This window comes from Sturnira hondurensis, unplaced genomic scaffold (assembly GCF_014824575.4).
Source record: "Sturnira hondurensis isolate 20B ecotype Veracruz unplaced genomic scaffold, ASM1482457v3 Scaffold0001020, whole genome shotgun sequence".
NCBI lineage: Eukaryota > Metazoa > Chordata > Mammalia > Chiroptera > Phyllostomidae > Sturnira > Sturnira hondurensis.
Window position 1 is genome coordinate 1,746,559 of NW_028073651.1, and position 22,170 is coordinate 1,768,728.

The 22,170-nt window shown below is 45.0% G+C and overlaps 1 protein-coding gene across 1 annotated transcript in view; it reads left to right on the plus strand.

The window, feature by feature from the left end:
• The window catches only part of ARHGAP35 (Rho GTPase activating protein 35), a 115,157-nt gene that overhangs the window by 39,311 nt on the left and 53,676 nt on the right, over positions 1-22,170 (plus strand). Inside the window, exons 2-3 of the mRNA XM_037059265.1 lie at positions 3,541-7,417; positions 18,472-18,616. Coding sequence (XP_036915160.1) covers positions 3,734-7,417; positions 18,472-18,616 — 3,829 coding nt within the window. The 5' untranslated portion in view covers positions 3,541-3,733. The remainder of the gene's footprint in view (positions 1-3,540; positions 7,418-18,471; positions 18,617-22,170) is intronic.

A 22,170-nucleotide genomic window follows, 5' to 3' on the forward strand; every position in this document is an offset into this window, starting at 1 on the left:
TGTGTAATTCAGTCCAATTGAGGAACTAGTAAAACTGCATTATCCAGACATCAAAGACGGATTTGTAAGAAGAGTATACTTATACCAGGAAACCTATTAGGTTTCTAACAAGTAGAAAGTTACCAGGTGTCCGAAAATTAACCACTCCCGTGCCAGCTTTTTTTTTCTTTTATCTTTTTTGTAGCTTTTAAAAGTCAGTTAGCATTCTGTGTTTAAAATAATCAGTTGCTACATTCTTGAGTCCAAAATGTTACTTTCTGTAGCTTCCTTCAGATAACTGAGACTTTGACTTCAATGGACTACACAGAGTACATGCCATTTAAAGAATACAACTAAATAGGTGTTGAATGGATAATACATACATTTTAGTTCAGTTCAAATTAGCCAATATCTTTATTTCTTGAGTTTTATGAACAGTTTGGGGTGGGCTTTCCTGAGATTTCTGTGAAGGGAGATGATTTGGCCCACTTTACAGAGAATAAGTGGATTGATTTCCAGGTGCGTTCAGCAGTTGCCTGAAGTAGGACCCATGTCACCAAGTTGCATTTCAGGAATGGTCAAGTGGGTGGCCTTGAGTCCTGCCAGACCCAGGGATGGAGAACTGATAGAGCAGGGCCCTGTTACGGGAGCAGCACCCTTGACTGCCTGAAACCTTTATCAACATTCCCATCCGAGGCTCCGTTAAACCCCATCTCCTCACAGGCAGAAACAAAATTGTATCTGTGCAAAAGCACCTACATTTTGTTCACAGCTTTCCTTTTCAGGTGTTCCAGAGGGTGTGTATAAACATGCTTTATTTAGGTATTGGTAAGCATCTTATCATTTTACTTACGTAAGTGGTCCCCTGGGGGGTTTGGGGAGGGGAAGGTTCGTTGTGTCTCTCCCATGGATGCCCCGTTGCTCCTGCCAGAGTCTGGAACTTGCCTTCTTTAGGACCATGCCAGTAGGTTATCAGGAGGCAATTGCTCCCCAGTCACTGAGCTTTCTCGTTTGAAAATGTCACATAATTTTTACATACCACGTCTAGCCACATTTTGTTTTCACAGAGGGTTTGGCTTTCTGGGTTATCAAAGGAGGATATGGTTGTTTGGGAAAGGCCTGTGAAGTTATCATAGAGGACAACTGTGCTCCCCCATTCGTTGCCCCCAGTCTCAATTAGAATAACATGTGGTGGTCTGACTTCCTAGGACATTTCTTATGAACTAGACCACAAAAACATATTAAAGTTATGGAAATACTGAGTTCCTTCATAAATGAGATTCAGAAGAAAAGTGTTCTGTTTGTTTATTTTGAATTCTCCTCTTTGGGAGATCTCAGGAGACTCTTCATTTGGCTGCAGGTTCAGCAATTACAAAGTCTTGTTTGCGCATCTAAGTAGACGGCAGTGCAGTATAAACAGTAGTAGCAAGGCCACCGCTGTTGTGGTTCAGTCAGTTGGGTATCATCCCACAGACCAAAGGGTTGCTGGTTCGATTCCTGGTCTAGGCACATGCCTGGGTTGTGGGTTCAGTCCACAGTTGAGGCATGTACAGAAGGCAACCAATTGATGTTTTTCTTTCACGTCTATGATTCTCTCCCTTCATCCTCCCCGCCTTAAAAAAAAAAAAAAAGTAGCCAGAAGACCATTTCTGTAGGGGCAGCCAAAGACTCCACATTTGACTTACTTCAGCTGGAAAGTTGTTAAAGACTTTGTGAGACACCTTAACACTGCATTACTTCATCTATTCAGACTCTAAATCTGTGTGGGGCCACTTTTGAGCCACTGCCTGTGCTTCCATAACCTTCGGGGGAAATCCAAACTCTGTTAAGTGGCTTAACCTGGCCTCTGCTCACTTGCTAACACAGCTCACCCATCTCCTCCACACACACTTGTTTCACACGTTGTTCCCCCTTTTTTTTCTGGGGAGGGAGGAGTCTTTGCATATTTCATTTCTCCTGCTTCAGGTCTCACCTGAGATGGAAAGCTTTTCTTTCAGAAAGGCTTTCTTAAATCTGAAAGCATGGGCTTGGGGACCCTAGTCACTCTTGGTAAGTGTCTGTGTCAGGCTCTGTGTCACAAGCTGAGGGTGCAGAGGTGAGCAAGGCAGGGGCGCGCCCTGTCCTCACGGAGCTTATGTTTTTGTCAGGGAAACCACTCCATGTTCACACCCTTAAAAAAACAACTTTATTTGGAAATAGCTACAGGCTTGTAGAAAGTTGCAAAAAATTAAAATAGCACAAAGACATATACACTTTGCCCAAATTCACCTGTTGTTAACGTTTTATTTGCATTCTTTCTCTCTTGATATACCTGGTGTTTTTTTCTGGACCATCGTGTACATTATGGCCTTTTTTCTCCCAAATACATCGGAGTGTACATCCTAAGAGTGGGCTGTTCTCTCACATGATAGTTACCAACTTCATACATTTACATTGATAAACTGCTTTTATCTGATATTTCGTTATATACAGTGTTGTTTATTGATCTAATAATGTCCTCTATGGCACCCCTCCTTCCCCCCTTCTGGGGCCAAATTCAGCTTAGGGTCAGGGATTGCATTCAGTAAGGGGGTTTCTTTTTTTTTTCTTTTTTCTTTCTTTTTTTTTTAGTAAGGGGGTTTCTTTAGTTTCCCTTAATCTGTAATGTTTGCATAACCATTCTCTGTCAATGATGACATTGGTGTCTTTTGAAAAGTATAGCGTGGCCCCATTTCTTAAACAGAATCTTGCTCATTTTGTGTTTTCTTATGTCTCCTTGTGATTTGGATGTGCTAATGGATTCTAGGCCATCACACTGCAGAGAGATTACCCTCCCGGGGGTTCACAGCTGAGGTCTGTGACGTCCTTCCAGCCCTCTTTGTTGATGATAATTTTTATTACCCAAAGTGTCACCCACTTTCTCCACTATATACTTAGTGGGTTTTTAAAAATTCTTCCCTTTGCATCTAATGAGTAGTCTTTCAGAGACACCTCAATTCCGTGCAGATGCCCTGCTCCTCCTCAAAATTTCCCCTCATTTAACATTAAGTGATGATTCTTGTCTGATCCAGTAGTCTGACCTGAAAGTGTCTATTTTTTTGCAGTGGGTCATTATTTGTTACTGTACTTAATTTGGTGCTCAGCTTGTCCCAGATACGACCTTAGGAAGCCCCTTTGACTTGCGCCTACATCCTTGTGAGGCGCCCTATCATTTTTGCAAGCACTTCCTTTCTTGCACAACAATATGTTCCATCCTTATCTTGTACCAACCCTGCCCTAGCCCTGGGATCAGCTGTTTTTCCAAGGAGACCTCAAACCCTTGTTTTAGCACACAGAGCACCTGCTGACTTATGTATCTTCCTCTGTTAGATGACATTGTCCCTCTCTGAGGGTCCATCCATGTCAGTCTTACTCATCACCTCTACATTTTCACCCAGCATTAGGCCTGGCACGTTTCAGTAAATACTTTATTTACTGAAAGTATTCGTTGAATAAGAACATCAATTTTTGCTATAGTTCATTGATTATAATTGGGTTCCAAAATGATGATGCTGATGGGTTTTCTATTTTTCCCCCATCTAGGAAGAAATGTTGGCTATTTGGTGATGAAAAGTGACAAAAACTGACCTCGTACTGGTATACAAACACTATGGGACCTGACACTTCGGCCGCGAGGGCAGCCGGCCCCCATTGATAATGCTGGGCAGCCATCAGGTCCACTGGAAAACACTAATCTGATCTCGGAAGTGGCTGATCGTGGCAGGATGTGTCGACGATGATGATGGCAAGAAAGCAAGATGTCCGCATTCCCACCTACAACATCAGTGTGGTGGGATTGTCTGGGACGGAGAAGGAGAAGGGCCAGTGTGGCATTGGGAAGTCTTGTCTGTGCAACCGCTTCGTGCGCCCAAGTGCTGATGAATTTCACTTGGACCACACCTCTGTCCTCAGCACCAGTGACTTTGGTGGGCGAGTGGTCAACAATGACCACTTTCTGTACTGGGGAGAAGTTAGCCGATCCCTGGAGGATTGCGTGGAATGTAAGATGCACATCGTGGAGCAGACTGAATTCATCGACGATCAAACTTTTCAACCTCATCGGAGCACGGCCCTGCAGCCCTATATCAAGAGAGCTGCTGCGACCAAGCTGGCATCGGCTGAAAAACTCATGTACTTTTGCACTGACCAGCTGGGGCTGGAGCAGGACTTTGAGCAGAAACAAATGCCAGATGGAAAGCTGCTAATTGATGGTTTTCTTCTTGGTATTGACGTTAGCAGGGGCATGAATAGGAACTTTGATGACCAGCTCAAGTTTGTCTCCAATCTATACAATCAGCTTGCAAAAACAAAAAAACCCATAGTGGTGGTCCTGACTAAGTGTGACGAGGGCGTTGAGCGGTACATTAGAGATGCACATACTTTTGCCTTAAGCAAAAAGAACCTCCAGGTTGTGGAGACCTCAGCAAGATCCAACGTAAATGTGGACTTGGCTTTCAGCACCTTAGTGCAACTCATTGATAAAAGTCGGGGAAAGACGAAAATCATTCCTTACTTTGAAGCTCTCAAGCAGCAGAGTCAGCAGATAGCTACGGCAAAAGACAAATACGAGTGGCTGGTGAGTCGCATTGTGAAAAACCACAACGAGAATTGGCTAAGTGTCAGCCGAAAGATGCAGGCCTCTCCCGAGTACCAGGACTATGTCTACCTGGAAGGGACTCAGAAAGCCAGGAAGCTATTTCTCCAGCACATCCACCGCCTCAAGCATGAGCATATTGAGCGCAGAAGGAAGTTGTACCTGGCAGCCCTGCCGTTAGCTTTTGAAGCTCTTATACCCAATCTAGATGAAATAGACCACCTAAGCTGCATAAAAGCCAAAAAACTCTTGGAGACCAAGTCAGAGTTCTTGAAGTGGTTTGTTGTGCTTGAGGAGACCCCGTGGGATGCCACCAGCCACATTGACAACATGGAGAACGAGCGGATTCCCTTTGATTTAATGGATACAGTTCCCGCAGAGCAGCTGTATGAGGCCCACTTAGAGAAACTACGGAATGAGAGGAAAAGAGCTGAGATGAGAAGAGCGTTTAAAGAAAACTTAGAGACCTCGCCTTTCATAACTCCCGGAAAGCCCTGGGAAGAGGCCCGTAGTTTCATCATGAATGAAGATTTCTACCAGTGGCTGGAAGAATCTGTATATATGGATATCTATGGCAAACACCAAAAGCAGATTATAGACAGAGCCAAGGAAGAGTTCCAGGAGCTGCTTCTGGAATATTCAGAATTGTTCTATGAGCTGGAGCTGGATGCAAAGCCCAGCAAGGAGAAGATGGGGGTCATTCAGGATGTTCTGGGAGAGGAACAGCGGTTTAAAGCATTACAGAAGCTCCAAGCAGAGCGCGATGCCCTTATTCTGAAGCACATTCATTTTGTGTACCACCCAACAAAGGAAACGTGCCCTAGCTGCCCGGCTTGTGTGGATGCTAAGATTGAGCACTTACTTAGTTCTCGGTTTGTCCGGCCATGTGACCGGAATCAGAAAAATTCACTCTCTGACCCCAACATTGATAGAATTAACTTGGTTATCTTGGGCAAAGATGGTCTTGCCCGAGAGTTGGCCAATGAGATTCGAGCTCTTTGTACAAATGATGACAAGTATGTGATAGATGGTAAAATGTATGAACTTTCCCTGAGGCCAATAGAAGGGAATGTCAGGCTTCCAGTGAACTCTTTTCAGACACCAACGTTTCAGCCCCATGGATGTCTCTGCCTCTATAATTCAAAGGAGTCTCTGTCCTATGTGGTGGAGAGCATAGAGAAGAGTAGAGAGTCCACACTCGGCAGGAGAGAGAATCACCTGGTCCATCTCCCCCTGACGTTAATTTTGGTTAACAAAAGAGGAGACACCAGTGGAGAGACCCTGCATAGCTTAATCCAACAAGGTCAGCAGATTGCTAGCAAACTTCAGTGTGTCTTTCTGGACCCTGCTTCTGCTGGCATCGGTTATGGACGCAACATTAACGAAAAGCAGATCAGTCAAGTTTTGAAAGGACTCCTGGACTCTAAGCGTAACTTAAACCTGGTCAGTTCTACTGCCAGCATCAAAGATCTGGCCGATGTTGACCTGAGAATTGTCATGTGTCTGATGTGTGGAGATCCTTTTAGTGCAGACGACATCCTCTTTCCTGTCCTTCAGTCCCAAACCTGCAAATCTTCGCATTGTGGAAGCAACAACTCCGTTTTACTTGAACTACCAATCGGACTACACAGGAAGCGCATTGAACTGTCTATTCTTTCATACCATTCCTCGTTTAGCGTCAGAAAAAGCCGGTTGGTCCATGGGTACATTGTTTTTTATTCAGCCAAACGTAAGGCCTCCTTGGCTATGTTACGTGCCTTTCTTTGTGAAGTGCAGGATATTATCCCCGTGCAGCTGGTTGCACTCACCGACGGCGCTATAGATGTCTTGGACAATGACTTAAGTAGGGAGCAGCTGACCGAGGGGGAAGAGATTGCTCAAGAAATTGATGGCAGGTTCACAAGCATCCCCTGTAGCCAACCCCAGCATAAACTTGAGCTCTTCCACCCGTTTTTTAAAGATGTGGTGGAGAAAAAGAACATCATCGAGGCTACTCATATGTACGATAACGTTGCCGAGGCCTGCAGCACCACAGAGGAGGTGTTTAACTCCCCCCGGGCGGGCTCGCCACTCTGCAACTCAAACCTGCAGGATTCGGAAGAGGATATTGAGCCCCCTTCTTACGGCCTGTTTCGAGAAGACACACCACTGCCCTCCCTGTCCAAAGACCATTCTAAGCTCTCTATGGAACTGGAGGTAAATGATGGGCTGTCTTTCATCATGAGCAACTTTGAGAGTAAACTGAACAACAAAGTACCTCCACCAGTCAAACCAAAGCCTCCTGTCCATTTTGAAATTACGAAGGGGGATCTGTCTTACTTAGACCAAGGCCATAGAGATGGGCAGAGGAAGTCTGTGTCTTCTAGCACTTGGTTACCTCCGGATGGGTTCGATCCTTCTGATTATGCCGAACCCATGGACGCGGTGGTCAAGCCGAGGAATGAAGAAGAAAACATATATTCAGTGCCCCATGATAGCACCCAAGGCAAGATCATCACCATTCGGAATATCAACAAAGCCCAGTCTAACGGCAGTGGGAATGGTTCCGACAGCGAAATGGACACCAGCTCTCTAGAGCGAGGCCGCAAAGTATCCATCGTGAGCAAGCCAGTGCTGTACAGGACGAGATGCAGCCGGCTGGGGAGGTTTGCTAGTTACCGAACCAGCTTCAGCGTGGGGAGCGATGATGAGCTGGGGCCCATCCGCAAGAAAGAGGAGGACCAAGCATCCCAGGGTTACAAAGGGGACAATGCTGTCATTCCGTATGAAACGGATGAAGACCCACGGAGGAGGAATATTCTTCGCAGTCTAAGAAGAAACACTAAGGTAAGACGCCAGTTTAGAAATGAGTCGTGGGAGTGGCTTGCAGAGTGTCTCAGTGAGAGTGGATTGATGATGGTGATTTTCAAGGACAACTTAGTCTGGTAAAAAATTAAAAATCTACTCTGTGGGTGTGTATACTCTTTGACTTATAAAAAAGTAAGCAGTGTTTCTGGTAGCTACTACTGGCAGCTGTCAATGGCAAGACCTTAGATAGACGGCCCAAGTTGTCTTTGTTCAAAATGATAATTAATTAATTACCAGAATGAGCAGACAGTGTTGAATTTGCCCATGTCCTGACCAGTAGCCAAGTCAGTGACAATATGCTTGCTCTTCCTTCACTGAAACCCCAGAATCCAAAATTGTGTGCCTCAGTCACTCACTTGGTCCCCTTCCCCATAAGGTTGCTGCATTTTTTAGGAAAAATTGATAATTATTTTATTAGCACAAGCAAATCAGTAGAAGGTCTTCAAGTACATAAATGGAAACTAGGGACCTTACCACTGCGAGTTCCAACCCTGTCCCACATCTGCCACGCCCAGAAGGGGCAGGGCAGTGTCACTGTCACTGTGTTCTGTCCCCTCTCTCTCTGAACTGAGTATTAGTAAATATCAGAGGCATTCTTTTCCTGTCTGATTTCCCTTTGGTTTGGTTTTTCCACTTGGATTCCTTCATCTGCCTTCAGTGTCTTGTTCTCCAAAGGTTGGGAGTGGACAGACCCATTGAAAGCATGAAGCCAGAAAAAGCCCGACCTGCCTCCTGGTATTTCCTTAAGGCTCCCCTGTGGAATGACACTGGGATGCAGACATCTGAACGTTTTCCCTTCCTCCTCCACTCCCTGTGAGCCAGAACAGCTTATCAAAATGCTGACGGTCTTCTAATTTGGGGGGCTGTTTGCACACCTGGGAATTAGGGTGGTGGCATAATAATAGCACACTGTGAATTAAAACTGTTTTTGTGACTTCTACATTTTTAGTACCTGTTGAAAATAATGCTTTTAAAACACATTCCCAAACAAGCCATGCTTTCAAGAGCTCACACTGTGTAGGCTCAGCAGAAAACAGCTGGGTATGGTGAGCCTCAGAGATGGCTGCATTCATGCTGGTAACGAGCACTTTTTACCTAAGAACTTTGTTACTCGGGGTTGCTGGCTCAGCACGCAAGAAGTGATTGCCTTTCCGTCTGTCTTAGTTACGTGGGCCCCACCTCTTCGAGTCAAATAAAAATGACACCTCTGGCCCAAGAGCAATAGCGTGCCAGAGGTCAGTTTAGGAGTATCCTTTGGAAAGAGTGAGTAAAAGGTGAAGTTGTCTTTTCCTGCCTTGGAAAATGGTGCTATGAAATATAGTTGCTTTGTCATCTTAATGCAGAGATAAGCGAAGCTTTGATTCTTTTCCTGGTTGGAGCAAACCGCCAATTAAAATTGCTGCCATTAACACAGACTGACACTTGTTTTACTGGAAAAGCAAGATACCATGGGCCAGGGAATGTCATGCCAGCCCCTACGTGGGGGATATGGCCTTTGATTTTTATTGGCATGACAAAGCAATAAGTATTTATTTGAAGTGAAGGGGGAGCCAGTTGGTAATGGAAAGCACACCTAGTGCTTCCTGCATGCCACACAACACTGGGGGAGATGGCGTGGATCCTTCTTGCCCATACCTACACACCCAGTTGAGCCAGCAAGACCTGCACAGACTCTGAAAATAGGTGGTCCGCCCAGGGGGCGCTGTGTTGAGGCAGAGCGGAAATCCCCTGTTGGGGTGGTTAAGGTAGTGTAGTGTGTGATCAGGAGCCCAGGCTGTGGGGGTGGGGGGTGGGGGAGGCTAAATGCCAAGTCCTCCACTTCCTCACTGGGACTTTGGCACGTGATTCACCTCCCCACATCCCTGCTGCAGAAGGGGAGAACAGAGCAGTACCTTCCTCATAGGGTTGTGGGGAATGGAATGAGATGATGTACAAAGAACACTGAGCATACTGCGTGCTGGCTAAGCATTAGTTACGACATTATTTGACTAGACCTTGGAGAAAGGTATTGAAAGGCTAGAAGATGAAAAAATGCCTGTAGTATTCAAAGAAAAGAGAAAACTGGTCTGGTGTAGCTGTGGGCTTGGGGGACCAACATTATCCTGCCCTTTTGTGCAAGTTTTAACCCCATGTGTTACTTAGCTGCCTTTTCAGCACTCACCCGAGCAACCATCCAAACAACAACAAAAAACTACACTCCGGGTACCACAGTGATGTGGAGAAAGGGAAATTGCTCGGCCTCTTGGCTCATTTGCTAGATTAGCTCTTCACTGTAAAATTGGACTTGGAGTGAGGGACTCGCTTTCATTTCTGCTAATGAAAGTGCAGACTGTAGAGCTGACTCTCATTCTGGGTCCTTTTCCCAGCTGAACCATTTAGCAACCCAGCCTCATAGTGGGAGCCTTCCGCACTCAGCTGAATGAAATTGAAAATCTACGATTGCACTTCAGTGGGGTCCATGAATAGATGCTTTGTCTGTAAAGAGTTGTTGTTGCACATGGTCTCTGTCTCCCAGTGCCATGCGTTTGCAAAGAGGGGATCAGGACCGGCAGGGTCTTATTTTAAAGCCAAAAACCGGCTGGGGTGCCTTGTTCCACAAAATGTGCCTTTTGGGCAAGTTCGAATTGCTGAATTTAGTGTGTTTGACCACGGATTAAAGAGAAGCCATTATTGGTTATTTACCCTTCTATCTTATGTGCTCTTATTTTTGCATAAAAAAAAACAATGATAAAGAAAATCTTTCACTCACTGGAGCTACCACATGACAAGACAACCTATTGAAAAGCAAACTGATTCAATCACGCATTGTTTGGTCTATAAGGCTGCAAGTAGCCAGTTTGACAGTTTGTGTGTCCTGTTCCCCCCGCAAGTGAATTGGCTTATTTCATTGGATTCAGTGAATTGGCTGGTTGTTGTGGCTTTGTGTGGACACAGCTCTCATTTTGTGAGGCCTAGAACGGGAGTTAAAAGTTTCTAGTGTGAATAAAAACCAGCTGGGGAATTGGGCTGCTCCCTCCCCAGGGAGGGATATTGCATTTTGACAGACAGGCTGAATGGTATGAAATATGATCTCTTTGTAACCTGCTCAGGAAAGACTCAGTGTGTGCTTCCAAAAGGCTAGTTCTACGTAATGAGCTGTGAGGCCAAATAAATAAATACCTTGGATTTTCTGATTCCTACATGAATTTTATCTTTTAAAAGCAATACTTTTGCTCCAGTGCTCATTCATTCCTTTAGGAAGGAAACAATTCAATGCATAGGCATTTAGTGAGCATTTGTGTTCATCTACTTCACGTCACAGCGACGACAGATGATAAACGTGTAATTATGTTCATTCTGAATGTTACCAGAATGCTGTGGAGTTGTGTGGCAAGGCATTTTAACCTCAAATAGGATATCTGGGAAAGCTCCCTAAAGAAACGATATATAAAGCTGGGACTTGCAGGGTGGGGCAGGCAAAGTCAATGAAGATAGAGGTTTCATGGGGAGAGCTTTAGAGAAAGTAGTATGGTACCCCGAGCTGCACAGACATGGCATGTTCACAGAGTTTAAAGAAACCCAGCGTGCCTACTGCAGAAAGTGAGGCAGAGCCAGGGCTGTGCATATCATGTGAAGGTGTTGTATTTTGCTACCTTCACTGAGTACCTACCTACTGAGTACTGGGTACTGGGTACAGTATCAGGCTTTTCATGTCAGTTTTTCATGCCTCTCACTCATGATTCTTAATGAAATGATTTTTAGAATTTTGTGTTTTAGAGATGACAAAACAGGGTTTAATCTCTCTAAGACTAAACACCCTGCCCAAGTCAGTGTAGTTACTAAGTGGATGAGCCGAGATTTTGAAGCCCCGTGCACTGACTTGCACTTTCACTGGGTTATGTAGACTCCGGTCTACAAGAAAGATGGGAATATTCGGTAGCCAAGCGTACATTTGGACCACTCAGGGAGTCCAGTCAATTTCTTCCTCTTGGACGAAGGACTTTGATTATTATCTGGAAAAAATCCGTTTCCCCACACTGCCTCCTAAGAACAACGTGGTGCTGTTTGTTTCTAGCTTCAGAGTCCAGCTGAGTAGAGGACAGACAAGACACAGAGACACTGAAATAGCGATTGGGACTTTGAGAAATTGTTTTCAACTGGTATCATTTGTTTCTCAATTTATTTTAAGCCCAAAGCACTGCTGTAATGTGTTTTAGTGACAAAAATAGACTGTCTTTAACTATCTGCCCTTGCTTATGGCACTCCTGCTCCTAAAATATATATATATTTATTTTTAAATTTTATATATTTATTTATTTTAAAGGTTTTATTTATTTATCTTTAGAGGAGAAGGGAAGGAGAGAGGGAGAGAAATATCAATGTGTGGTTGCCTTTCGTGCGTCCCCTGCTGGGAACTGGCCTGCAACCCAGGCATGTGCCCTGACTAGGGATCGAACCACAATTCCTTGGTTTGCAGGCCCGTGCTCAATCCACTGAGCTACACCAGCCAGGGGTTATATATATATATATATTTTTTAATGGTAACATATATATTACAGTGGCAGCCCAAATCTGTTTTCAAAGATCAAGGTATTGCTCTGATCTTAACTGAGCCACTGTGTTCTCCTCCAGCCTCTAGTGATACTACAGTGTCTTTGTAAGGACCCAGAGTATTTCAGCTTAGTCAGGAGTCACCTCCACTTCCGTAGAGAAAGGCCTTCTGAATGTGGTTTCTCCAATGGTGGAGAGGAGGCAGGCAGGTAAAAACGGACATGTAACGCTGGTAAGTCCACGTTCAGTGAGTGTTGAGTCAGGAAGGACATTTGTGAAAACTTTCCTGGAACTAGTAGACAACCCCCCTGCCACTGCCCTCTTTGCCCCCTGTCTCATTGGCCATTCAGTCTGAAACAGCAAGAGGGACTGACCCAGATTTGCTAGACGGTATGCCTTTATAGAACAAAATGCTGTGGTATTAGTTTATTAGAGGCCCCTGAGGGGACAACCTGCCTTTCTTTATTTTTTCCCCCATCATGCTAGAGGATTAGGGATGCTAGGAAGGCTGAGACTTCATGCCACTTCCTCCTCATTCCCTAAATAAAGGTTCCCTGAGAGGGTGAGTGACCGGGTCAGAGTACCGACTGCCAGCTTGAAGGGGACAAGTCTAAGCATTTGCACTTTCATAATAGACTTTGCCAGTAAGAACAAACACCCTCAGGTTTTCTCTTAAACTTGGGCTTCGACTTTTTTGAAGCCAGAAGGGGGAGCACCAGTTAACCAAGAATACATTTGGGGCATGAGCATGTAGCTTAATTGGAAAGGTCTTTTTGAAGCTCCGTTGGAAATGTGAGGGAGTCACTGCCAATCAAAAAGCCATAATGTTGAATATGGAGTGCAAGAAAGTGCCTTGGGGGGAAGCCTGCAGGAATGCAGTTGATGGAATCTTTTGGTTTTTCTATCAGACCAGCTACAGGTAGTCCAGGGTGTGCTACCACGCAACATGGCAGACCACGTGACCACGCGTGTAAACTTCTAGGGCTTGTATCAGTTTCACTCTGGAGTGTTAGAGTTGTCCCCATTCAGAGGACACCGTCTCCGTTCAGAGGACATTGTCCCCATTCCAGGCTATATTCTGTATGTGTCATTCCTCCTCTAAAGGAAAAAAAAAGGAGAATCCAACAGCCTGGATTCTGTTTTTTATTTGCTTTATTAGATATATTACCAACCATTTGAAAGGATGTGCTAGGTGGTACGACTCCAGAGACCATACTTTCTGACCTTAAAATCTGGGTAAGTTATTTGACATGTATAAGGGCATTAGACACGGATGCCAGGAGAGAGTATTTGAAGTTGACGGTTTGGCATCACTGCGTAGCTGTAGGTGCCGTCCCCACGGAAGATAGAATACTCTTTATCCAGGGCGGCTGGCCTCTCCGTTGGTGCTGTGGAGACTCTTCTTTGTGGCTCAGTTGGTACTTACTCCTCTGATACCCGGATCAGCTCCGTTCACTTGTGGATATGAGTCTTCTCTTACCAATTAGACTGTAAGTTTATTGAGGGCGAGAAATTACTTTGGTTCTAGTATTAGCTCTACTGCTAGTTTGCTGTGTGACCTTGGCTATAATTCATTTAAAGAGACCTAGATTCTTCCCCTCTAGGAAATTAGCCCAGTAGGAGAGTGGCCATGTGTTTACATAAATGACTGTCCCTGCTTGGTGCCCACAGGGAACTGGTTATCTGTGATACAGTACTATTTGTACGCACAGGACCTTCTGAGTCTCACCTCTTCATATCCCGGTGAGAGTAGCACAGTGTTAGGGGAAGGAAAAAACCTCTGTGCACACAGAGAAAGTCCTCGTCTACACTTAAAAAAATATCAAGAAATGTTGGCCCTGTGCATTATTGAGACCTCTGGTTTTGTTCAGGAAATGTATTAAGTGCTTACTACACGTCAGGCTCTGGAATGTAATCACTGGGCTAGTTTGTATAGTTTGACAGAAGGGACCCTTCTCCAGCCTGTTTGTTACTCCTTGGCTGGCATTCTGATCTCTTTCTTGCCCCGTGGACATGGAGGGGGTGTGGAATGGGCTTACTGTCCATCCCATAGGCCGGCGACAGACATCTTCCCACTCTGGCAAAGCTGAGACTTTCCCTTGAATGCTCTTTCCTCATTTAGGAAGAGCTGACAGGCCGGAGGCACACTGCAGTCCCCATTTCTCTCCAGTCCACTGCTGTAAACCAGTGGTTCATTTGTTTCCTTTGCTACCTGTTAGTATCTGGACTTAAGAATCAGGTGAAGTAAAGAACAACGGACTGTTACTCATTCAAAAATATTTATCCAGAAAGACAAGGTGAGGATGATTCAGGCTGACCCAGTCCTTTGTTTGTGTCAGTGCCCCTTCATCAGGGAGACAGTTCATGTAAGGGAGAGACCCTCTGGGCTTTGGCACTCAGTGATCACTGGCCTCTGCCTCCTGGCCCCGTCAGTGCTGGGTGTGAACCCCCTGGGCCTGGGTTTGCATCTGTAAAATGAGACTGATAACCCTTACCTGGAAGGCTGGTTTTGAGGTTGCAGTTAATTGTGCAGAGCACCTAGCACAGCGTCCTGCACACGACCAACCCCTAATTAATCACTGTTCTTTTCCAGTTTTCACTCAGTCCGACTCTGAACTTGGAGACACACATGTATTTACTGTTCTCAGGGCTTGGTTCCTCTGGCTAGATATTTTTTCCAATTCAGCTTGTTAAGTGAGTGCCCCCCAAAGAGGGTGGATGTTAGGGTGGTGTTACTTTCTCCTCTCCAAGGACCCACTGCTGAGAGGGCTCCAGTGACTCCTAATGAGTGACACATGTCTGACCAGGGATTGAGACATCTGGCAGCCCACTCAGAAGAATGGCATTTCCATCGGACGTTTGCCCAGGAACTCCTCAGATGCCTGATGCGGTGCTTGTTCTGTCAGCGGTCTGGCCCTGCTCTTGACATGCACCTCGAAGTCTGGCCTCTTAACTAGGGAAGTTTAGAATGAGTTGTGCAAGAATCCTGTACCCTACAGGTACCCTACAGAGCCTCTAGTTTTTTCAAGGGGGTATTTGACATTGTAAGACCAGACTGTATTTAAATGAGAGAGGTCAAGAGAGAAGGGGAAGAAGAGACCATCTGTGCAGCTCAGTAAGGGGAGTTGACGCTGTTGCTAAAGCTTACTCTCTGTTTCTTTATTTGTAAGTTGAAGTGCTGAACTGGATCATGGATGCTTCAAGGTAAGAGGGCTATGAGCAGTTGTCTGATTGAAAAGGCTTCCATCTGATGGCAGAATCTCCTCGGCAACGAGTACGGCAGATAGGTTGCAGCCCCTTCTTTGCTTATACAGCAGTCCCTTCATTTTTAAACATATGGGTTGTTTTGTTTTTAAATTTCTCTTTATATTGGCCAAAATTGTCTTTCTGTGTCTTCCTTCTATCTCTCCCAATATCAGCCTTTGAAATTATACACAATAATCTGTTCTTTTCCGTGAGATAGTCCTATAGCTGTTTTAAATTACTGTCATAGTGCATCGGTTTTCCCTTCCTCCAAAACCTGTGCTCATAAACATTATTGAGATATTTGCTCCAAAATTATTCAGTTCCTTTATTTTGAAACACACGTGAGGAAAAAATGCATTAAACAAATAGGAAATGTAAAACCATGAGGATACACCTGAAATTTTGTCCTTCATTAAAATATCTACTGGGGGGGGGTGACCAAGGCAAATGGACCCAGGTGCACCTCCAGCGATGGGATTGATTTTCAGGTTAGAGCAGTTTGGAAGGTTTACTCATTGTATGTACAGCCTGTAAACCTAAACATATTTAGGGGTCTCTGCATGCAGTCCACTAATCTGGCTTCCAGTTTGGGGTCAGCTGTCCCCTTCCTTATCCTACCCACTCTCATTCCTTGTGGAGCCGTTTGTGTGGGAACAGATCACTTCCTGTTTAGTCTGAGAGCCTTTGAGGACTTCCTGTGCATGCGAACAGTGGCAAAAAAAAAAAAAGCTGAGAATAAAATATATATATGACAAAGGGAACCAAGCCACTTCCGGGCTGCTGGCTGACATCACCTGAAGTGACAACCCAAAGGCAAAGACAAGCCAGTCTTCCTGCAGCCTGCTAACGGCTGACTGAGTCAGTATGGAGGGTTGTAATGCTATGTGAATGGGTCCTGGGGTCCCAGAGAAGAGCCACACACACTTCACAAAGCCTGGCCCTGGCCCACTGCAACGTACTCACTCTGTGGGAGACCAGGGACACAGCCTCGCAGGTTTGGGGGATTGGCTTCCACTCTCCTCTTACAGGCTGCCTGAGGCTAGCAGGCTCTGACTTCAGATTTTTTACAAAGTGAGGACAAACAAATTAATGATTTATGATGTATCTTTAAGTGAAATAACCAATCTAGACCATCTCTATAGTATCTTCTACTTATATGAAGTACAACATAAAGAAATTAAGCTTTGGAATCTAATAGACCTGGATTTGAACCCTGACAGGCAAGTTCTGTGACTTTGGCCAAGTGATTAGTATCTCAGAGACAGCACCCTGCTCTCAAGACGGCCCCGAGGGTGAGAAGATAGGATGGCGTGGGGGTGGCTCAGCGCCTGGTGTACAGTAGTCACCCGATAAAGGAAAGCCCTTACTGAAGGAAGCAGGGCTGAGCGCCTTTACCATCGCATGTGGCTGCAGCCGGATAGCAGCGAATCTGGCAGTGCTCTCTCCGTGCTGTGTGACCTGTTAACTCTAGAATCTGAATGTAGAAAGACGGCCGTCTGGGTTTCAGTGACATTCTTTTTTCATTTTACCAATCCCAACTAGTTCATCAGAATTTGCCTGTCAAAATAAACAGTAACAACTGTTCTTCAATAAAACTGAGACTAGCATTAGGGGGAAAAATGGAACTTCTAAGAGAACCTACAAGGAAGTTATTGCCGATCATTGTAAAGCCTTCTAACCATAGTTCTAGTAAATAGACAATAAATGTTAATTTATACTTCCTCTCCACTCTCAATACTAGAACAAGACAAGGATGTGCTGTAACAACCTAAGTTAGCTAGGAATTTAGCCTCCATCAGTTGAATACTTCCTTTGTAGCAGACACTTGCTTAAGTTCTTGATATGCATTATTTCAATCCAGATTCACAACAGATCTGTGAGTGTGGGTGTTGAGAACCCCATTCTACAGGAGAAGAAGCGGAGTCCTAGAAAATTCAGTTACTGTCCATGCCAGTTCTGTTTGACTGCAAGACCTGTGCTCTTGACCCACTGTGTGTCATTGCCTTCTTCAGAAAGTTCTTGGGATAGGCAGGCAGTAACCGGATGATTGGATAAATGATTAAGGGTATGCTACAATCTGGGTAACTCCCAACAGTCATCAGAGACCCACGGACAAAATACCAGGGCCTTTGGAGACTGACCCTCCTGGACTGTCACCTACTAGTTGTATCATTTAGGCATGTGACATTCTTCCTTGATAAAATGGAATGTTAGTGAGGTTTAAAAGAAATAATATTAAGGGCATGGGGGGCCAGGAAGAGACTAACCAGTGAACATTTATGCATGGCCCACGGACACAGACAGCAATGTGGTAAAGGGGAGGCAGGGTGGGGGGAGGCAGTGTCTGGGTAGAGGGGGGCAAACGGGGGCGGGGAATGGAGGACATCTGTAATAGTGTCAACAATAAATTTTTTTATTTTTAAATAAAAAATAATATTTGGGACTTGCTTGGTACATAGTAAGCGCTCAAGTAGTTGCTCTGCCTGCTGCATGAGGAAGATGCTAGGGAAGAAAAGACGAAGAAGTATCTTCTTTTGTTACATTTGTGGAGTTAGTTTTACCCTTTTCTAATGCAGAAGCCTTTAACACCAGGCTGATACAGAAGGCAGTTCTCACTGGGGGGCTTTCAGCCCTCCAGAATACATGCCTTTGTCTGTTCTTTTTTTTTAAAGATTTTATTTATTCATTTTTAGAGAGGGGAAGGGAGGGAGAGAAACATTAATGTGTGGTTGCCTCTCGTGTGCCCATTCCTGAGTGGGAATGGGACTGGCAACCCTTTGATTTGCAGGTGGGCACTCGATACACTGGAGCGAAACCAGCCAGGGCCCTGTCTCTGTTCTTTAAAGAGGAAATTACTAGTTTTCAGTTCCATCGTTTATCTTTTTAACAGTTTAGCCATCTTAAGTGTATAACATCTATTACCCATTCAGGGTGTTTGGAAAACTTCCTGTTTATGCCAGTGAACCCCTGATAAAGGATGTAGATAGTCATCTCATTGTTATTAAGTAAACGTGGTCTGCTTCTTATAAACACCTTTGTTCTGATAATGCAGTCTCATGGTCAGAGTGTGGTTATGTGATAGCTTGCTGGCATCTTGGGAGGCTAGAAAATACAAAATTAGATGAACAACTGGGTCTCTTTATCTTGCTTGGAACCTTTCCAGTAGTTTCCACACCACTGTGAATTTCCTTCTGGAAGCCTTTCTGACGTGTAGGTGTGTGATGAAACTCACTTTGTTTTTCTCTTTTCCTGGACAGAAACCAAAGCCCAAACCCCGGCCATCCATCACGAAGGCAACCTGGGAGAGTAACTATTTTGGGGTCCCCTTAACAACTGTCGTGACTCCAGAGAAGCCAATTCCTGTTTTTATTGAGAGATGCATTGAGTACATTGAAGCCACAGGTAAGTACATTGCCTCAGAGCCAGCGACAGCTCTCACTGTCTGCAGGGTGATTTCCCAGGGCTGGGCCACCTGGAAATTGTGGGGTCAGCTCTCGTTTCGTGTGCAGTGCTTGCTGAGAAGGAGCCAAGCAGGGCTGACAGCTCTCGGTGTGTCCCCCTGCATCTCCATGGCCTGAGGCTGTGGTGTGGGGTCTCAGGGAGCTTTCAGAATGTGGAGCAGTCCTGTCCTCAGGGCTTTGGTAGTGGCTGATCCAGGTACCTTCTGTGTCCCCCCAGCTCCCTGTCATAGCGTGCTGCCTGTTGGTCAGCTTCTTGAAGGTAGGGAAAGGGTTTTGTTTCTCACTGTGTCCTCAGCATTAGACTGGACACAAATAGTAATACATTTTGGTTTAATTAAATGAATGACCAGTGACTGTTACAGCCTTTGACCACTGATCAGGTGCCTGAGATTCTTATATTGTTGGGGTTTTTTTTGTTTACAGTGAAATTAGAAACCAGCTTGATGCTTGGGTATCTTCTGGTCAAGCAGCTGCTTTTCAACTAACCTGCTAACTTGGTGTCATTGCAGAGGCCACTATCTTAAAATACTTTCTGCATTGTTCTCGAAGTGACACGATTTTACCTGTGTTAAAACATTGATTTCATTATTTCATTCATTTAGAGCTTTCATAATGTCTTCTGGCCTCTCTTTTGAAACCCCTGGAGCATCTAGTTTTATGCTATTATTTCCCTTGCTCTTCTCCTGGATGCTTTCAAAGCTGAGGAGCTTCGAGAAGGAGGTAAAGCATGCACGGGGTTACGTGAGTTTCTGAGCATTAATAGTTGAGTTTGAGAATATAGGCTCAAACTGATCTGAAACCGAGGTGGGAATTGTGGTCTTCCTATGTGTTCTTCTTGATTACAGTGTTACCTGTGCTGATACTCAGTATTGTGCTGTGCTGGAAGTCTGCCAGGCTCTGCTGGTCATTGCAGCAGTGTTGTATTGAGTTGATTGACCGGTATTAATATTTCCCCAGGATGTACAGAATCAGAGCAACTAGGTTTCAGGCTGAAGCCCGCTAAAGACTATTGTTATCTACAGGGTTTTCCCTGTAGCCCTCTAGGGTGGGATCCCAGCAAGCACTTTGTATAATCACAGCAGATCTGTGGCTTTGTTTATGAGTCCATCCTATAGCCAACACTTTTTCTGAATATCTGTCTTTTGGACACGGGTCTTGTGTCAGTTTTTTCCGGTCACCTCTCCCTTGTGTGGGAGGAAACCTGCACCAACAATTCAGTGGTTAAAGCCTCTCTGGTTGAACCAGCATTGCAGAGAGTTTGGGGCAGTGGGAGGACATGGGGGTGGCGCCTTTTCCTTTACTTTTTAAAAAAAATTATTTCAGATTTATAGGAAAGTTACAAAAATGATAAGTTGTAGCAAATGAAAGGTTACAAAAAATTCTGAGGTTCTCAAAATGTTAACATTTTACCACTTTCCCTGTATCACTTTCTCTCTGTGTTTGTATCTTTTTTTTCTGAAATGTTTGAAAGTTACAGATACTATGCACCTTTACTCCTAAATACTTCAGTATTTCCTAAAAACATTCTCTTATATCACCACGCAGTTTTGAAAACTGAAACATTAACACTAATGCAGTATTAACCTGTCTTAATCCATAAACATTTTCATTCATTAGCTGTACCATTAATGTCCCTTGAAGCAAAAGACAGGTTTTGTGGGGTCGTTTTGGCCCAGGATTAATCCCAGACCACATGTTACATTTAATTGTCAAGTCTCTTCAGTCTCCTTTAAAACCATTCAGTCTGTCTCAATAATTTTAAATAGTGCAGATCGGTTATTTTGTAGGGTATTCCTCAACTTGAGTTTTTATTTTTCATGGATTTTTTTCAGTGTTTCCTTATAATTAGGATCAGGTTTGCGCGTTTGGCAGAAACAGCAGAGAAGCAATGTTGTGTCCTTCTCGGTGCATCACACCAGGTGGCATGTGATGTCAGTTTGTCCCGTCACTGGAGATACCTCCTTTGATCCCTTGATTAAGGTGGTTGTGTCTGCCAAGCTGCTCCACTGTAAAGCTCTTTGTGCCCCTTTGTAATGAATAAGTATTTTGTAGGGAGGTGCTTTGAGACTGTAAGTATCTGGTTTCTCCTAACACTTTCACCTCTAGTTTTAGCACCCACTGATGACTCTTGCCTGAGACAGTGATCACCGTCATTCTTCCAACTCTGTAATTCCTTCGGTGTTTGTTGGTTGGGAGTTTCCTCTCTGGGAGAGCTTCGCCTTCCTGGAGGAGCCTTTTGTGAGTGGCCTCCCTGAGTGGCCAGCCTGTGGCAGCACCAGGTGCCGGAATGTTGCACTCAGGCCCTGAGCCGAGCACAGCAGCGGGCTTGTCCTGCCCTGATCACCTGGCTTCCCTCACTCTTGGGTCATGATTAGCTTTTTTTTACACCCAGTGACAAACTTGTACTTGTGAACCCTCTCAGGTATGAAGACTTTCTCAACCGCACCTACGGTCTGCTGCCAGACTGCTGCTTCTCTTAAAGCTCTGTGAGACTGCGTCACCGTCCTCCCCGTCACCAGAAAGCGTGGAGCTTCTGGGACATCCCAGACTCATCTAGTCAGTTCCCAAGTCGGTGGCTTCTCCTTTGAAATCGTTTGGCTCTGTCCCCTCCGCTTCAGTTCCATTGCCCCATCATCACCCTCCTTCTCGGTCCCTCCTGATTATGTGACAGTTCTACCGAGAATCTCTTCTTGCCTCCTCGTTGGGTACCTGGTGCTGCCGCACTCGTGACTCCACCCCCTCCTCTCACCCGGCGTTGCTGCCGCCCTGCTGGGCTCCTTTGCCTGCCTGCCTGCCTCTGCTTCTCTCCCCTCCCTTCACTCGTTTCTCTTTTCTACCGCCCCCCTTTCTGTTTTCTTTTATAGCAGGCAGTAATTTTAAAATTGTTTTACAAGAATACAAACAATATATTAGAAGAACATGGACCAAGCAGTATTTCTTTGCTTTGCGTGTGCCCTTCATATGTCTGAAACATGTCCCACGTTCCTCCTGCCTCTGGAACTTGTCCTCATTCTCCAAGAGTCCCCGGCCCTGGCAGCACTTGGATGTTACCTCCCTGGTAGTTCCTCTCAAGCACATTTCCATTTCCTGAGAACAGGGTTCTCCTTTCTCCCATCTGTCTAGAGTCTGGCACCCAGTATCCATTTAATCGTTGATTGAATGAGTGGTTTCCAACCTGGAACACCTAAATTCTATTCTTTTCTTCTTTCTTTGTCTTTTTGAGTTTTAGTCATGTCTTTCCCTTCATTGGCATTAGTTCGTACTTTTGTAGAATTTCAAAGAGGAAATTCAACCTGCTATCTATGAACTTGGTGTGTGTGTTGGGAAGTGGTCCCTGTGTATCCCATTTTCTTCCTTCTTCCCTCCCTCCCTCCCACTTTCTTCCTTCCTTCCTTCCTCTCTCCCTCCCTCCTCGCTGCAGGACACGTGCGCTAATTTTACAGGGGGGAGAGGAGAGAGAGGGAAACACTGATGTGAGAGAGAAACGTTGATCAG